Raw genomic sequence first — 18,580 nt, 5'->3', positions numbered from 1 at the left:
AGTCTCAACTTCCCTTCACTTTATAATTAATCCAAATCCTATTTAAGCACTAATTAAGCAAGAAGGTGAATTTTAAAATAATTAAAACTTTTTCATTAATTTGCAATTCTAAGTTTAAAAATGGGTCAGGTGGCCAAGAGCCCAGTAACTACATCTTAATCTTGAAGTAATTGGTGTCGAGGATATATTAGATTATACTATTAATATAATAATGTTTTACAAATTCAATTGTAAATCAGCTTCTAAACTTAGCCGCCCCTGCACGTAAGTGATAATGTTTTATAAACATTTCGTTGTCCAATATTAATAACCTAAAGTTGTAGGCAACTTCAAGACGACATGCAAACAATAAAAGAAGAGCAAAGCCAGACAAAGTAAAGCTGTAACCAATAACCAAATCCCAAATTTCATTAAACAAATCCACCCCACAAGTCAATGATTGTACATTCTCAGACATATCTATAAACATCCAAAGAATCAGCAAATTGTTCAACTGAACACTAACATTTCATCAACAGCAAACAATAAACTGTTGATTCTTTTTGTCTTTTTTCCCTTAAATTTTACAACTTTGTTTTCGCTCATATCTTTATCTGGGTGAACAAACAAGAAAACCCCTAGTAATTTTGCCATAAAAATGGGGGAAAAATTCAAAGCTTCAGCAGCAGTTTCAGAGCTAACAATCCCACCTCGGGCCCCTAATTTTGAAGCATTTTTTGGCGGTGGAAATATGCCCTATTTTAGCCCAGGTCCAATGACACTTGTCTCCAGCTTCTTCTCGGAATCAGAATACCCGTCTTTCTCCCAGCTTCTTGCTGGAGCTATGGCTTCTCCACTAGCAAAATCACCGACTCTTTTCCTTGAAAATTCATCCGGAGAAGAGAATTGTAAAGAGGGGAATCAGAAGAATTTAGGGTATAAGCAGAATCGACCCATGAGTTTAATGGTGGCTCAAAATTCTCCTTTGTTTATGATTCCAACTGGTCTTAGTCCTTCTGGATTACTCAATTCACCTGGGTTTCTTTCCCCACTTCAGGTATTTTACTTTACGGTTCATTTTCTAAAAGATAATCAAATATTTCCTTTTGTTTCTGGAAAAAGCTTAAAGTATGATTTTGGGGTTCTTGAAGTTATTGATTTTGTAACTTCATTAATTCAACTGCATAATAACTATCTACTTCTGGAAAAGTGCTTCTAGTTTTTAGTCAAAGGTGTAGTTTGGAAAGAGTCTTATATGTGAACTACGAGCTAGAAATCACATGTCGAAGCTTTTCTTTTGGTTTGCACAAAGTTTGGGATTTGACCTTTAGTACAACAAAAGCTTCTATTTTGCAGGATTAACTTTAGTATATACCTGAAGGGGAATAACATAATTATGAAGACATCCAACTAATGGTCGTCTTGTTATTAGGAATGACTATCCCTACATAGGTGAACATGAGATGAGAGTAACTTGGTCGGTGAGGATACATATAACCGTCCTCAACTTATTTAGGATTGAGGCCTAGTTGTTGTTTTTGTTGTTATTCCTGCATAAGTGATAAGGAGTTTGTCAAAGGGACAGATTGAGCTTTTAAGTTTGTGGGTGCGGAGTACCACTAATAGGTGATGATGGGTGCTGACTAGAGTTTTCGACTTATATATAGTTTGAGCCGGATAATGCCCGCACCCACGATGATGAATTCATGACTGTTTGTAATTGTCAAGTGTCCCACATTATTTGAGGGAATAAATTGTTGTTTCCTCGTATGGTCTTGGATAATTCTCGCCTCATGAGTTAAATTTTTGTGGTTGAATTAGGCCGAAGAACCATTTGTTGTCCAAGTCAGATTCATCCTCGTTCTTTATTTCCCGATGTCGGACCTCCATAATATATTCTCCATGCATAAGATGTCTAGCCGGGCGGTGTTAAGTGTCCCTTATTGGTTAAGGGAATGAGTTGTTGTCTCCTTATATGGTTTTGAGCAATCTCACCTCATGAGTTATATTTTGGATTGAGCTAGACCCTTGATCCATATTCTTAACAATAATAGTTAAACGAAGTTGTCGATCATAGTGGCGTCGTGCCGTTACTTATAGACTTATTCTACTTTCCCTTGTAGAGTCCTTTTGGAATGTCACACCAGCAGGCCCTAGCACACGTCACAGCGCAGGCAGCATTATCCCAGTCTTACTTACAAACCCAAGCTGAGTATCATTTCTCCTCGCAAGGGACATCAGCTCAAGTATTAGGAAATGAAACGTCGACCGAGCCAACAGAATCTTCTTTACAACCTCAATTAGATGCTATGCCGTCAGACCAGCAGAACAAGAAAATTGAACTGCCACTGGTTTCTCAATCTGAGGACAAGCCATCTTTTGCTTCTGTCGATAGACCAGCTTGTGATGGTTACAACTGGAGGAAGTATGGACAGAAGATGGTTAAAGCAAGTGAATGTCCTCGGAGCTACTATAAATGCACACATCTCAAGTGTCCTGTCAAGAAGAAGGTCGAGCTATCCATTGATGGTCACATAACTGAGATCACATATAAAGGCCATCACAACCATGAACTTCCTCAACCAAGCAAACGCAGAAGAGATAGTTGTACTCAGGATGGTTCAGATTGCTCCAAAGCTAAACCTGAAAGCGAAATGCTGAGTGGGACCGAAGTCAACGGCTTAAATGGTGCTTTCCCTGCTCGTTCTGGACAAGTGTCTACTGAAATGGCATCTGGGCTTCTTCTTTCTAATGAATGTGATAAAATTGAGGACACTGCAACAGCAGCAGAAGAGGGACATGACGATGAACCAAATGTGAAGAGAATGTAAGCTCTTCTGTCATAAGGAACCTCTTTTTGAAAATGAACAAAGGAAAATGTAATTGAAACGAATATGCATCTGATACAAGTAACCATGATGCAGGAAGACAGCTGTTGAGGCTCCTAATCTTGCTTCATCACATAAAGCAATATCAGAATCCAAAATTGTTGTGCAGACAAGGAGTGAAGTAGACATTTTGGATGACGGGTTCAAGTGGCGAAAATATGGGCAGAAAGTGGTGAAGGGGAATCATCATCCGAGGTACTTCTACTTACTCTATATATCTTAACTGTGACCTTTTGAATGCATTAGTCGTTCTGCTGCTTGCAGCTTTGCTTGGTCTACCCTTTAGTTGTCTAAAGGAGTGGTGTTTACTTGTGTCCTGCTTTTTATCCTATGCCCAGGATATTCCACTTGCATAAATCCCTAGGCATTTGGTGAATACAAAACAAATAATTCAGAAATCTACTAAGTCATAGTCAAATTCTTGAATGATGTAGTATTAAGCACCAATAAATTTTCTTGCTCCGTACTTTGGCTAGTGCCTTGTGATTTTGCATTGAGTGATGGGTATCTTTGTCCAGAAGAACTTCTCTCTAGCCGAGGGTCTATCTGAAACAACTTCTCTGCCCTCCTTGGGTAGGGGTAGGGTCTGCGTACAAATTATCTTCCCCAGACCCCACTTGTGAAAATTTAATGGGGTTTGTTGTTGTTGTTGTTCCTGCAGTTTCAAGCCGTAAGAAATCTTCTTCTTCAATAAAAAATATATAAATTAATTGAATAGGAAATAGTGTATTTTCTTATGGAAGTTATAGGAATAACTCTTTCATCTTGGTTGTTCCACCTTAGCTTCTCTTTTCTTTTGCCAATGTCACTTATTTTCTTTTTTTGTCCCAAGTTGCTCTTAGAAACTTTCTTCAATGAATCCTGTTGGGGTCAAGAGCTTTTGATGAGAAAATAATTAGAATCCCGTCTGGGCAGTTGCTTGTTCTTAAATCTTTTGGAGTAAGATTCTCATGTTTACGGCTGAAATATGTGTCTTCTCCCTGTGCTGGTCATTACTTTTAATTCCTTCTCTTAAGTTGCATGAACATATGTAAGACATTCAGTCTTGGATCTGCATGCAGGAGTTATTATCGTTGCACATATCCTGGATGCAATGTCCGCAAACATGTCGAGAGGGCTTCAGCAGATCCAAAAGCTGTCATAACAACATATGAAGGCAAACACAATCATGATATTCCCATTGCTAGAAACAGAAGCCATAGCACAGCCCAAGATAGTACTCGCCAGATGAACGAGCAAGACGTTGCAACTTGGAGGCCTTCACTTCATGAAAATGTTGCTTTTCATAACACCAATAAAATACCAGTATGTAGGCAGCTGAAAGAGGAAGAGATTGGAGCGTAAGCTTCATTACTACAAGGGGAAAGGGTGAAACAAGTTTGCATTTACTGCTGCCATCAAGATTAATTCTTTATTGAAAACTTCATGTCTCAAAGAAATGTTTGTAAATCTTATGGCTACTTGCTAAAGATGTCTATATATTGCTAAAAATTAAAAGATGCTCAAATAGTCTGTGGACAGTAGTTTGAAACTTCTGCACTTCTCTGTAAATTCCTGGATAAGCTTCAAAAATTAATGGCATATGAAGAAATTTTCAGAAAACAGGAATATGGATTTACGAGGATATGTTCATTTATATGTTCTCTCTATAAAGTTTATTACTCTCTTTGTCTCTTTCCCAATGTATGTAACACTTACTATTTTGAGATAACCAAAATTTTTGAAAGCCTGTTCCTAATCATTCAATTATCTGTTTTGAATAGAATTATAATTAGAGTGAATGTCTATCTTTTAGAGAGTTTTACTTTGTGGCTAAGTTATTTTTCCCCTATAAATAGAGAGGCCTTACCCCATTGTAAATTATCCCAAAATTCAATAAGAATTACTCTCTCTTTCTCTGCAATATTGTTCTTCTACTTTTATTGTTTTATTACACGTTATCAGCACGAGACTCTACCGTCTCAAGAAGCTCTTTGAGAAGACTAAGGTATAACTTTTCTCCTCTTAAGTATGACTGACATTATGAAAAGAAAGTTCGTTGCCCTTGAAATTTCGAGCAAGAACTATATGACATGGGTGTTGGATGCTGTTAGATGCAATGGGTCTTGGAGACGTCATTAAAGACAAAACTAAAGCATCCACCCAAGACTGTGCTAAGGCCTTGATTTTCTTGCGCCATCACCTTGATGAAGGGTTGGAAATAGAATATCTCACAGTCAAAGATCCACTTATTTTATTGAATGGCTTAAAGGAAAGATATACAACTCAAAGTTGGTCACTCTTCCACAAACACGATATGATTGTGCTCATCTGAGGCTCCAAGACCTTAAGTCTGTTTCTGAATATAATTTTGCGACGTTCAGAATTACTTCTAAATTGAAACTCTGTGGAGATACTATCACTGACTATGATATGCTTCAAAAAACGTTTACAACGTGTCATGCCTCCAATATGGTCCTGCAATAGCAGTACAGAGAAAAAGGTTTCAAGAAGTACTCTGAGTTGATTTCTCTTCTCCTTGTGGCTGAACGAAACAATGACTTGCTCATGAGAAATCATGAAAATCGACCCACTGGGTCTACACTGCCTGAAGTGGATGAGGTGTATTCCCATTATGCTAAGCATGGAAAAGGCTGTGGTCCTATTCGTGGTCGTGGCCGTTGCCATAGACAAGGAAGAAATTTTCCTGGTGTTAATCACCCCCCAAAGAAAAATAACCACCAAAAGTGGAAAGGGAAAGATGAGAAGCCAAAGGCAAATGGTTCAGAAACTGAATGTTATCGTTGTGGTGGAAAAGGGCATTGGGCAAATATTTGTCGTACACCAAGAAATTTGGTTGAGCTTTATCCAGCATCTCTAAAGAATAAAGGCCCTGAAGCTAATTTTGTCTATGACAATGAATTTGACATCACCCACTTAGATGTGGCAGACTTCTTTGAGAGTCCTGGTGGAAAAATAGACCACTTGATCGGTGATGGATCTGTGGTTAAAGATGATTGAGTAGTTTAATTTTTTTTTTCCGCCTATTCTTAGTAGCTCGTGAATAAACATCATGTAACCATAGTTCTTTACATGAGTAGTAGTCATATTAGTATTATTTATTTTATAAAATAGCGTTTGTTCATTTTGATTAAATATCGTTCTAATATTCGTTTTAAATAATTACTATTATTTGATATTACTTAATTATGTGGCTGCTGATACAACATGAACGCTGTAGTATGAAACCGTATTTGTTTTGCGCATGGTGATTATCATTGATGTACTATTGTGATTGTGGTGCTTGAACTGGTAATTAATTGTGGTATTGGTCAAATATAATGCATCACATTTTACAAAGATTTGTGTTTAAGATTACACACGTAGAATACAAATATTTTGTACTATTAAATTTTTAATTAATATTTATTACTTCAACGACGTCAAAGTGATATTGATCCTACCAGATTGTGGGTTATAAAGTGTACGAGAACATGATCTTTACCTTTAGAAATTTAACAGCAAATCCTTGTTCATTTATGCATAATAAATTGCCTACTTTATTTACGTTTGTAGCAAATATGGATATCTCTCAAAGTAAATTTGGATCAAAGTTCAATTGTAAAAATATTTGTTTGATTGATTCATGTACGACACATATAATATTCAAAGAGAAGAAATATTTCTCTCATTTAAGTATGTGTAAGGCAGACGTTACTACAATTTCAGGTAGTAGTAAATTAATTGAAGGCTCTGGAAGAGCTACTATAACTCTGCCTAAGGGAACAATAATTATCATAGAGAATGTAATGTTCTCCTCCAAGTCCAAGAGGAACTTGTTGAGTTTTAAAGATATCCGCCGAAATGGATATCATATTGAGACAGTAGATGAGAATAATCTTGAATATCTCATCATTACCAAAAATGTCTCTACCAGAAAAGGGTTATTGAGAAGTCCCATCTTTGTCTTGTGGCCTGTATTGGACAAGAATTAGTGCAATTGAGGCACATTCTATTGTAAACCAAAAGGTTACTGATTCCAATACTTTTGTACTTTGGCATGATCGATTTGGACATCTCAATTATGATGAGACGAATTATAGAAAACTCAAATGGGCATCCATTAAAGAATTTAAATATTCTTTTAAATAATGAATTTTCTTGCACTTCTTGTTATCAAGGCAAGTTAATTATTAGACCATCACCAACAAAGGTTGGGATTGAGTCCCCTGGATTTTTTGAACGTGTGCAAGGGGACATTTGTGGACCTATTCACCCACCTAGTGGGTCGTTTAGATATTTTATGGTCTTAATAGATGCATCTTCTAGATGGTCTCATGTGTGCCTATTGTCATCTCGCAACCTCGCGTTTGCAAAATTAATGGCACAAATAATTCGATTACGGGCGCAATTCTCCGATAATCCAATTAAGTCTATTAGACTTGATAATGCCGCTGAGTTTTCATCCCAATCATTTAATGATTATTGCTTATCAATTGGAATAAAAGTGGAACATCCAGTAGCTCATGTTCACACTCAAAATGGCCTTGCAGAGTCTTTAATTAAACGCCTGCAAATGATAGCAAGACCGTTACTCATGAAAACGAGGTTGCCCACTTCTGTTTGGGGTCATGCCATTTTGCATGCAGCAATGCTAGTTCGTCTCAAACCGACAAATTATCATAAATATTTTCCGTTGCAATTAGTTTTGGGTCATGAACCTAATATATCCCATTTAAGAATTTTTGGATGCGCAGTATATGTGCCTGTAGCACCGCCATATCGCACCAAAATGGGCCCCCAAAGAAGGTTAGAAATATATGTTTGGGTTTGAATCGCCCTCCAATATTCTCTACCTCGAAACATTAACGGGGGATTTGTTCACTGCACGATTTGCAGACTGTCGATTCGATGAGACACTTTTCCCAAAATTAGGGGGAGAAAATGGTGAAACCAAATGGGAAATTTTGTGGAAAAATCCATCATTGTCTCATCTTGATCCACGTGCCTCTATTTGTAAAAAGAGGTGCAAAAGATTATCCATTTGCAGAGAATAGAAAATCAAATGCCAGACGCATTTACGCATCTGAAAAGGATAACAAAATCACACATCCCTGCAGAGAATGTTCCAATCCTTATTGATGTCCCTATTGGACAATCTTCTAGTGTCATAGCTAATGAGTCAAAAGCACGCCTAAAACGTGGCAGACCATTAGGTTCTAAGGATCGAAATCCTAGAAAAGGAAAATAAATGATCAAAAATGACACTACGAAAGAGTCTCATGAAGATATCCACGATTTAACCAATCCTGAGATTCATGAGGAAATCACTGAGCCTGAGACTCAAGAAAATAAGGAACTATCAATAAATCCAATCGATATTGAGACAAATTTGAATCGATTGGACATAGTGGTGGATTATGTATTTGCATATAATGTTGCATCTAGCATTATGCAAGATAGTGAGGATCTTGAACCTCAATCTGTTGGAGAATGTCGACAAAGATGTTATTGGACAAATGGCAAGAAGCAATCCAATCAGAGCTGAATTCACTTGCAAAACGTGAAGTTTTTGGGCCTATTGTCCAAACACCTAAGGTGTTAAGCCTGTTGGCTATAAATGGGTCTTTGTACGCAAGAGGAATGAGAAAAATGGAGTACAAAGATATAAGGTGTCACGACCCAAACCGAAGGGCCGCGACGGGCACCCGGTGCCTTACTCAACCGAGTACCAACGTAACATATCTTTCTTATCATACTATCAAGGGTAAATGAGATAGAAAACATGTCATGAGATAACAAGAATAAAACATAAGGGAATACTCAACATATGATGACCGAACATGATATACAAACTTATACATGTGACATACGGGCCTATAAGGCCGACATGACCATTTGTAAACTCAAAACATAGGCCGACAAGGCCATACAAGTATCCATACACCTGACATCTGTCTACAAGCCTCTAAGAGTACATAAAATCATAAAGGTCGGGATAAGGCCCCGCCATACCAATCAATACATATCCAAAGCATACTGACCAAATAGGCAACTCCGGAGCAAGTGGAGTACACCAACACCTTCGCTGAGCTGATAGCCTATTAGGAGGAATGTCAACCTGTCTATCGGGACCTGCGGGCATGAAACGCAGCGTCCCCAGGCAAAAGGGACGTCAGTACGAATAAAGTACCGAGTATGTAAGGCAGGAAAGCATAAATAAGAACAGTAATGTAAAGAGAGATAGAGGAGATACAACCTGTAACATCTGAGTGCCTCTGGGGGCTACTGACATGAAATGCATAATACATATATATACATAAACTTTTAAAAACATACGCCTCTGTGGGCATCATCATCATCATATCATACCCGGCCTCAAAGAGGACTCGGTAAAAACGTACCCGGCCATCATAAGGCTCGGTAGAATCGTACCCGGCCACGTGGAGCTCGGTAAACCCAACTGATCAGTGGTTGCACAATAGGTGCCATACCCGGCCGACTATAGCGCGGCTCGGTAGAGTAAAGTAGATACATATATAATGCATGCTGGACTCATGGAGTCACGTTCTAAACCTTTTGGAGTGACATAAGGTCATTGCACCATCGATTAACATTATGGACATCATACCATCAATATGAACTTCACTAGGACTCAAGGATCATGTATACTTTCTTGGAATAACTTTGTAAGGAAAGAATAACATGGACAACCTTAGTTGCTAGGAGTAGATTCATTATGAAATAGCGTATCATTTATGTTCGTTTCACTTTAGATCATGCCAAAAGAATGAAGGAAGAGCCTTAACATACCTTAAACATGTTGAGTCCTTAATACCTTCTAAGCAACTCTTCAAACAAGTCAACTCGATCTATCATAGCATAAGGAGATTCAAAATCAGTGTTGAGCAAAGGCTTAGTCTACAACCTAAGCTAGTAGCTCGTCTACGTAAATTCGGGCAGCATCTCCCTTGTAACAAGGGCCTCCTCCAATACCATATACCAACAACAACAGCCAGGGAAGTCCAGCAACCTATAAATATCAATAACAAGATACCATATAACAACAACAATTCACAACTACTTCACGACGAGCGGCAAGCTCCGATTGGAATCCGTATAACCCATATCACCCCTTATAGACTTCTTACATTAATTTAACAGTATCATTAACATGATAATGAAGTCATTCATCAATGATTCCATCCTTATACCATATATTTATAACAAAGGAAACAATCCTCAACTCCAACTATCTTCAATTAGTAGCTTTATTCACTAGTTGACGTCTACTCCATCCATTTAACTTAATCAACATCAAGATAACCTTAAGCACATGCAAGAAGACAATACACACAACTCCTATAGTAACTTCAAGTCGAAATCCAAGTTATATTCAGCTCACAACAACCCTCAATAGCAATACAACACCATAGAAGTGACTTAAGCTAATCCAAGTACTATCTTGTAGTTTATCATCCTAACAACTTAACCAACATACAAGCAAGCTTAAGCACAATTAGTAGGCTGTTATACTCACCTTATACAGCGGCAACAACTTGGAATTTCATCCAAATACAGCCCACAACAATCCTCAATGACAACACAATCTCAAAGAGGTGTTGTTCTTCACTAGAACTAAGTTTTGATGTTGAAATATGGTGTAATCACTTTGGAATCACTTCAAACCCTTGTGGAATCTGTTTAGAAGGGTTAGGAGAAGTTTGGAGACGAAGTTGAGTTGAAAATAAGTGAAAAATAGGCGTCCAAATCGTTTATAAATTGAAGTAGGTCAACCACCGCCTAAGTGGGTCCCATTGGGAGCTGCTTGCGCGGTCTCGCGAAAACACGAATATCTCTCTACTCCGAGGTCGTATTGATGAACGGTTTAATGCGTTGGAAACTAGACTCGTAGATCTTCAATTTGATATGTAGATCATCCATTTATGCAAAGTATATTGGGAGAAAAGTGCATCTACATTTGACCTAAATTTCAGCACATTATAAATGCAACTTGTGATGATCTTTGCTAACTTTTGTTCCATAACTCGTTTGACTTAAAAACATAACACACGACTATAATACGACTACAATAACTCATAAATTAACCTCCTCATCATGTTAATCACCCTAGTCTCACCCCAAAAGAATATGTTATAACATTCCAAACTTGTCGATTTTTGACGAAACTTATTTTCTTCAATTGGCTTAGCTTCTAAGATTTCCAACCCTCTTGGTACTTGTTATTCATGATCTTAAATATTTGTAACCTCCAAGGTAACATGATTAACTTAGTTTATTTGCTTCCAAATATAATCTCATTTTCGAGCTTACATCATTGACTTACGACGTACTCTCACGTATGAAAACTTGGGCTGTAACATCATTCCCCCCTTTGGAACATTCGTCCTCGAATGTTGACTGATGCGCTTATCAGTTTCATAAACTATGGCTCTTATGAATACTGTAATGCTCATCTTGCCATCTAAGCAACTGTTTTGTGAATAAATCTAAACGCTTGGGCATTCCCCCCTTTTTAGGCCTCTTTGTCACGCCATGACATGTGGTCGGAATTCTTCCAACATCGTAACATTTGCTACCTTATGTCATGCAGCATGTACGACTGTGTTCTTGTATGAGCGCCCAGCGACTCTTCTTCCCTTTTTCCTCCATCTTTTAGCCAATCTCTAAGTCTCACTTTATGAACATATACAGAATTATGACAAGCTGTCCCTCTAGGCTTCTATAGGTGTACTGATATCTTTCGCTTGGTACTTTATCGAACTTAAGACTATTGTTATCTCTTATTTCATAGCCTTGTATATCTATAGAATCCCTTTTCTTTAAATTGTTCCTCAATCAAAGGCCTAAATGCCATCCTTTTATCTATCACAATTACACCCTTATTCTACTAACGGGGCAACATTTCGTCTCTTCTAATTGCTCCTAGTCTTAGACTCCTCTGTGTTCATTCAGGCTGTACCGAGCTTTTTATTACATATGGAAATCATCAGCTCCCTTGTTTTGATGGATTTAATCCCGAGGACATACATATTCTCGTCACCTTCTCACTCACCTTTTCATATCCTTACTCCTATCTACCTAAAACCTTGTTGCTCTACAATGCTTCACCTTAGGACCTACACCGATCTATTTATACTACTCGCAACCTTCCTTTAACTTGCTAGAACCGTAAATTTCCTTTTGTGCCTTAACTTGCTAGAACCGTAAATTTCCTTTTGTGCCTTCTCAGTTGTCCTTAAATGTAAGCAATTACTTTTCGTGGTCGTTCTATCACTTGTTGCATGAATAATTGGCTTGTCTTATTGCCCACGAATACTGTAATTTCCTGTACCTCATTTGATCTCAAACATCTCCTTTGATTTTTTTTTTCCATTCATTAGCCACGATAGGTGCCACTTTCTTATGGAGTGTATACAATATTGTAGCAAGGCTGTTGTTATAAGATCATTTACTCTTTAGCTCACTATGCTTAGGTGGAAACCTTCTTCCTTATTTCCTCAACTAATCTTTTGTTGTAGTACTTAGAGAGACCTTCTGGCTTTTGTAAAGTTGCGAGCTTGTTATATCGTACACCTGAAGGAAATTTTCGTTGTTCTTACTTGCCTATAATAATCCTTAGTTACATAACTTCTTGCCCTTGTGCTCGTATTTTACATAACTTCATGCCCTTATTGGCACTCTCTCTTATTTTCATAAAGCTTAAATGGTACCTTTAACGGTCTCAACTCCTATCTGAAAATTTTCAGATGATTGCAATCTCGTATCTAGGAGACTGAATTCCCTATGCTGCGGTTCACTACATTTATCTTGCATGATCTATTCATTTATCTGTGACTTCTTGTCTAGCCATAACCGGGCTCTTCCTGAATCAACTACTAATTACTCGTTGGTCCATTCTCATATATACATATATTCTGCATAATCTCTCTTGGGTTATTTTCTTTATCTTAACTTACCACTCGTACTGGCTCCTTATGTATCAAGTGTTCATTCAGACTTATTTATCAATAACGTCTGGTGTGGGAACCCATACTGCCTCTCTCCGACGGCGTGCTTGTGTAATGTTCTAGAGTCGCAACATATCTGTAGGAACTGAACAAATGCAACATCATCCCTTTCTCCTTTTTACCACATTCTTCCTTTACCATTCCATAGTTACCTGAACCGCTTAATTCCGACTTAATACCATATCACACCATATTCCCCCCTTTAGGGGAGTACTAAGATTTAGTACTACGACGATCTACCTATAGATGTTTCACCTCTTCATCGTTGGCATCTTTTCACATCATCAATGAACCTTAATAGTCTTATGGTAACCTTCTGTACAAGGGATAACTTAATTTCTTACGCACTAAGGTGACACCTAGTGTAACTGGCACAGTTAGTCCCTTAATATTAACTCTGTTCAAAGTGCTTGCTTTAGGTAGCGACTTCCTAAATGGCCTTTAAAGGTTATTCGCCTTTTGTCTATTCTATTATTGTTGGAACACGATCTCTGAAATTCTCACGATGTCGACTATTATCAAATCCTCCGTTCTCTAATTCAAGTTCGGTTCTATCTTGTTTACTAGACCATACTAATTTCTATTACTACGGGGGTCTAATTTTTTTTTCCTTCTGGTAATCATGTTCGAGTCACCAACTCAATTCTCGTATGAGGATATAGCCTTTTACCTATACTCTTTTATTGTCTCAAGGCCTGTCACCTCTTGTCTATTCCTTCACTTGACTGTAGACTCTATCATCGTGTCATATTTTGATTTACCGTTGTCATCATTTATCACATCTTACTCATAATACTTCAATTACTCTCTTCTTATTCTCTGGCGAATATTTCTGTTTATCACCTTATTATGAAAACTTCAACAAAACATTCTTTCGCTTTTAGCTCCCCTTGCTTCATCTCAATGGCTCTTCAGGTCACCTAGCATTCTCTCTTTACTAGGAACGGGAGCCATACAAAGGTAAATATTTATCCCTTCTAGGATTCTAGTGCCAACCTTCAAAATTTTTTTTTACAGACATTCTAGTATTCATATCTAAGTGTACTATTCTAGATTGCACCATCGGGGTGTCTCACAAGGAGAACTATTACAACATTTGCAATAACCCTCGGAAATGTTAGCTAATGATAATAATCCATCTACCATCTTGGGTTACTCTAACCCCAATTGGATCTTACTATCCCCTTCTTCTCTTAAACTATATTTGCCAACTCCCATAGGGCATAACTGAGATGGGTGGGGCCAATTGTATATATCTCTGTAATTGTTGAAAGTAACTCATAATACTTATGTTTCTCTGCCTAAATTGTAAAAACTGATAATCTTCACTAACTGGATACCTCGTACCCTTCTTCACCTTGCTTCTTTTGCTTGTTGAAACTTGTATCTACCTTCTGATTCTCTTATTACTTTTTACCATATGGGTGGATAGATATTCATGCCTTGGGGCTCCTTATCAAGAAGCTCACACAACTTAGTACACACATAATCTGCTGAAGAACTTACATTTACTCATCATAAGCATGATGCAAAATCGAGTTCCTCTAACTCAGCTCTTCCAGAGCCACATTCAATCTCTTACCAACTGTCTTTGTGGATGTAGGTATCGTTGTATTACGACTAAAGTCGAATTTAGGAGTTTGAATTCTTACAACTGAGCTCTACCACACGATCTAGAATAAGAAGAAAGAGTGACAGTCCTAAATGCCTTGTAGCCTCCTGCTTATAAGTGTGGTGCACGACACACCCATAAACAAGACTCTACTAGACACGGCTTGTAGACTCCCTAGGACAGAACTGCTCTGATACCACTTTTGTCACGACCCAAACCGAAGGGCCGCGACGGGCACCCGGTGCCTTACTCAACCGAGTACCAACGTAACATATCTTTCTTATCATACTATCAAGGGTAAATGAGACAGAAAACATGTCATGAGATAACAAGAATAAAACATAAGGGAATACTCAACATACGATGACCGAACATGATATACAAACTTATACATGTGACATACGGGCCTATAAGGCCGACATGACCATTTGTAAACTCAAAACATAGGCCGACAAGGCCATACAAGTATCCATACACCTGACATCTGTCTACAAGCCTCTAAGAGTACATAAAATCATAAAGGTCGGGACAGGGCCCCGCCATACCAATAAATACATATCCAAAGCATACTGACCAAATAGGCAACTCCGGAGCAAGTGGAGTACACCAACACCTTCGCTGAGCTGATAGCCTACTCGGAGGAATGTCAACCTGTCTATCGAGACCTGCGGGCACGAAACGCAGTGTCCCCAGGCAAAAGGGACGTCAGTACTGAATAAAACGTACGTACGAGTTGTAAGCAGGAAAGCATAAACAAGAATCAGTAAATAAAGAGAGATAGAAGATACAAACCTGTAACATTTGAGTGCCTCTGGGGGTACTCTGACATGAAATGCATAATACATATATATACATAAACTTTTAAAAACATACGCCTCTGTGGGCATCATCATCATCATATCATACCCGGCCTCAAAGAGGACTCGGTAAAAACGTACCCGGCCATCATAAGGCTCGGTAGAATCGTACCCGGGCACTGGAGCTCGGTAAACCCAACTTGATCAGTGTTTGCACAATAGGTGCCATACCCGCCGACTATAGCGCGGCTCGTAGAGTAAAAATAGATGCATATATAATGCCATGCGGACTCATGGAGTCACGTTCTAAACCTTTTGGAGTGAATAAGGTCATTGGCACCATCGATTAACATTATGAACCATCATACCATCAATATAACTTCACTAGGACTCAAGGACAATATACTTCTTGAATAACTTGTAAGGAAAGAATAACATGGACAACCTTATTGCTAGGAGTAGATTCATTATGAAATAGCGTATCATTATGTTCGTTTCACTTTATAGATCATGCCAAAGAATGAAGAAGAGCCTTAACATACCTTAAACATGTTGAGTCCTTAATACCTTCTAAGCAACTCTTCAAACAAGTCAACTCGATCTATCATAGCATAAGAATTCAAAATCAGTGTTGAGCAAAGGCTAAGTCTGTAACTTAAGCTAGTAGCTCGTCTACGTAAATTCGGCAGCATCTCCCTGTTGTAACAAGGCCTCCTCCAATACCATATCCAACAACAACACCAGGGAAGTCCAGCAACCTATAAATATCAATAACAAGACCACCATATAACAAACACAAGTCACAACTACTTCACGACGAGCGCAAGCTCCGATGGAATCCGTATAACCCATATCACCCCTTATAGACTTCTTACATTAATTTAACAGTATCATAACATTGATAATGAAGTCATTCATCAAATGATTCAATCCTATTACCATATATTTATAACAAAGGAAACAATCCTCCAACTCCAACTATCTTCAATTAGTAGCTTTATTCACTAGTTATGTCTACTCCATCCATTTAACTTAATCAACATCAAATAACCTTAAGCACAGAAAAGAAGACAAAACACACAACAGTAACTTCAAGTCGAAATCCAAGTTATATTCAGCTCACAACAACCCTCAATAGCAATACAACACCATAGAAGTGACTTAAGCTAATCCAAGTACTATCTTGTAGTTTATCATCCTAACAACTTAACCAACATACAAGCAAGCTTAATCACAATTAGTAGGCTGTTATACTCACCTTAGACAGCAGCAACAACTTGGAATTTCATCCAAATACAGCCCACAACAATCCTCAATGACAACACAACCTCAAAGAGGTGTTGTTCTTCACTAGAGCTAAGTTTTGATGTTGAGATATGGTGTAATCACTTTGGAATCACTTCAAACACTTGTGGAATCTGTTTAGAAGGGTTAGGAGAAGTTTGGAGACGAAGTTGAGTTGAAAATAAGTGAAAAATAGGCGTCCAAATCGTTTATAAAGTGAAGTAGGTCGACCACCGCCTAAGTGGGTCCCATTGGGAGCTGCTTGCGCGGTCTCGCGAAAATGCGAATATCTCTCTACTCCGATGTCGTATTGACGAATGGTTTAATGCGTTGGAAACTAGACTCGTAGATCTTCAATTTGATATGTATATCATCCATTTATGCCAAGTATACTGGGAGAAAAGTGCATCTGCATTTGACCTAAATTTCAGCACATTATAAATGCAACTTGTGATGATCTTTGCTAACTTTTGTTCCATAGCTCGTTTGACTAAAAAACATAACACACGACTATCATATGACTACAATAACTCATAAATTAACCTCCTCATCATGTTAATCACCCTAGTCTCACCCCAAAAGAATATGTTATAACATTCCAAACTTGTCGATTTTTGACGAAACTTATTTTCTTCAATTCGTTTAGCGACTAAGCTTTCCAACCCTTTTGGTACTTGTTATTCATGATCTTAAATATTTGTAACCTCCAAGGTAACATGATTAACTTACTTTATTTGCTTCCAAATATAATCTCATTTTCGAGCTTACATCAATGACTTACGACGTATCTCACGTATGAAAACTTGGGGTATAACAACACACCTCGGCCACAACCGAGGTCATGTATTCAGAACACTTGAGCGGCGAATTGGGTGTTACGGCATTTCAAAGGGTCAACCCGTAATATAGTCAAACGACTTAAGTACCATGGTTAATGACCGTTGGGTAAAGGAGAAGACCTAGTATATAAGCTAAGTGAGAAAAAGAAGAAAGGGGGCAGAAACAAATCCACACACATACATGTTCTCTGAGAGGAGGAGGGATCTTCATATCTCTCTCTCCCCACGAAGGAGGAAGAAGCAAGGAAGCTCAGATCCTCAATGTATATCATTAGTCTCATCATAAAAAATGTATGGGTTTCTAACTTGTTAAAGATCGGTGACCCTCTTCATCTATGTATTGTTCATTATTGTTTAATGTTATGAAAATCATCATCCTCTTCTTATATAATGGGATTTGATCAATGTTATAGTTAAATCTTATACTTGCTTTGTTTGCTTACTCATATCTTCTATCTTAGATCTAGGGTAAATTATCTTTGGCTAGGATTTACCTAAAATCTTCTTACTTAATTGGTTCAACAAAAAGTCTAAATCTTTTTGGTTGAACAATTTGGCACCGTCTGTGGGGACTTTCTCGCCAAAATTTTAGTTTCCTCTAGATCTAAAGTCAGCTAGAGTTGCACTTACCGGTTATCATAACCTCGCCCTTTCATTTACAAACACCAACTTGAGAACTTCGTAGGCAAGCTTTTGAAATAATCGAACCAGCCAGGGTCATATCTTTGCATGAAATCAAAGTCTGATATCTATGCAAAATCCACGTCTTGCTGAAGCGATAGGTTTGGCACGTCGTGAGTATGAGCTGTCAAAGTGGAATTATGGCCATTTAGATACCGATCTATACTTCATGCGCATTTGCCCCCCCTTTGCCCCCCCCATTTAGGAAAGGACGATAGACTATTGTATGATTCTTCGAAATAACAAGCTTGTCCTGCCCGTATGAACGGAATATAACTTATGTTTCCTTTATGTTTGTGCATCCCGGACGGGATCGGATCGGGACTCGAGTTCGAGATCCTAACGGACGAAGTAAGTTTTCAGTCCGTAAGAAGTCCAAACTTGACTAACGATGGAGCTAAGAACGGGGCTACCAAATTTGAAACCGTTATTCGAGTACGGGACTAAATGAGTTGTTCTACATCGCCCTTCTCACCTCGCCAGCCAATCA

At 38.2% G+C, this 18,580-nt stretch overlaps 1 protein-coding gene across 1 annotated transcript; it reads left to right on the top strand.

The window, feature by feature from the left end:
• Nucleotides 1-330: 330 nt before the first annotated feature.
• LOC109240685 (probable WRKY transcription factor 3) lies at nt 331-4,593 on the top strand. The gene is made up of 4 exons (XM_019407350.1): nt 331-1,036; nt 2,103-2,806; nt 2,904-3,062; nt 3,929-4,593. Exons 1-4 carry the CDS (start codon nt 638-640, stop codon nt 4,209-4,211), a joined length of 1,545 nt encoding a protein of 514 aa, XP_019262895.1. The 5' UTR covers nt 331-637; the 3' UTR covers nt 4,212-4,593.
• The last annotated feature ends 13,987 nt before the right edge of the window (nt 4,594-18,580 follow it).

Source organism: Nicotiana attenuata, unplaced genomic scaffold, assembly GCF_001879085.1.
Source record: "Nicotiana attenuata strain UT unplaced genomic scaffold, NIATTr2, whole genome shotgun sequence".
Taxonomy (NCBI): Eukaryota; Viridiplantae; Streptophyta; class Magnoliopsida; order Solanales; family Solanaceae; genus Nicotiana; species Nicotiana attenuata.
This window is presented reverse-complemented; position numbering and strand designations above follow the sequence as displayed.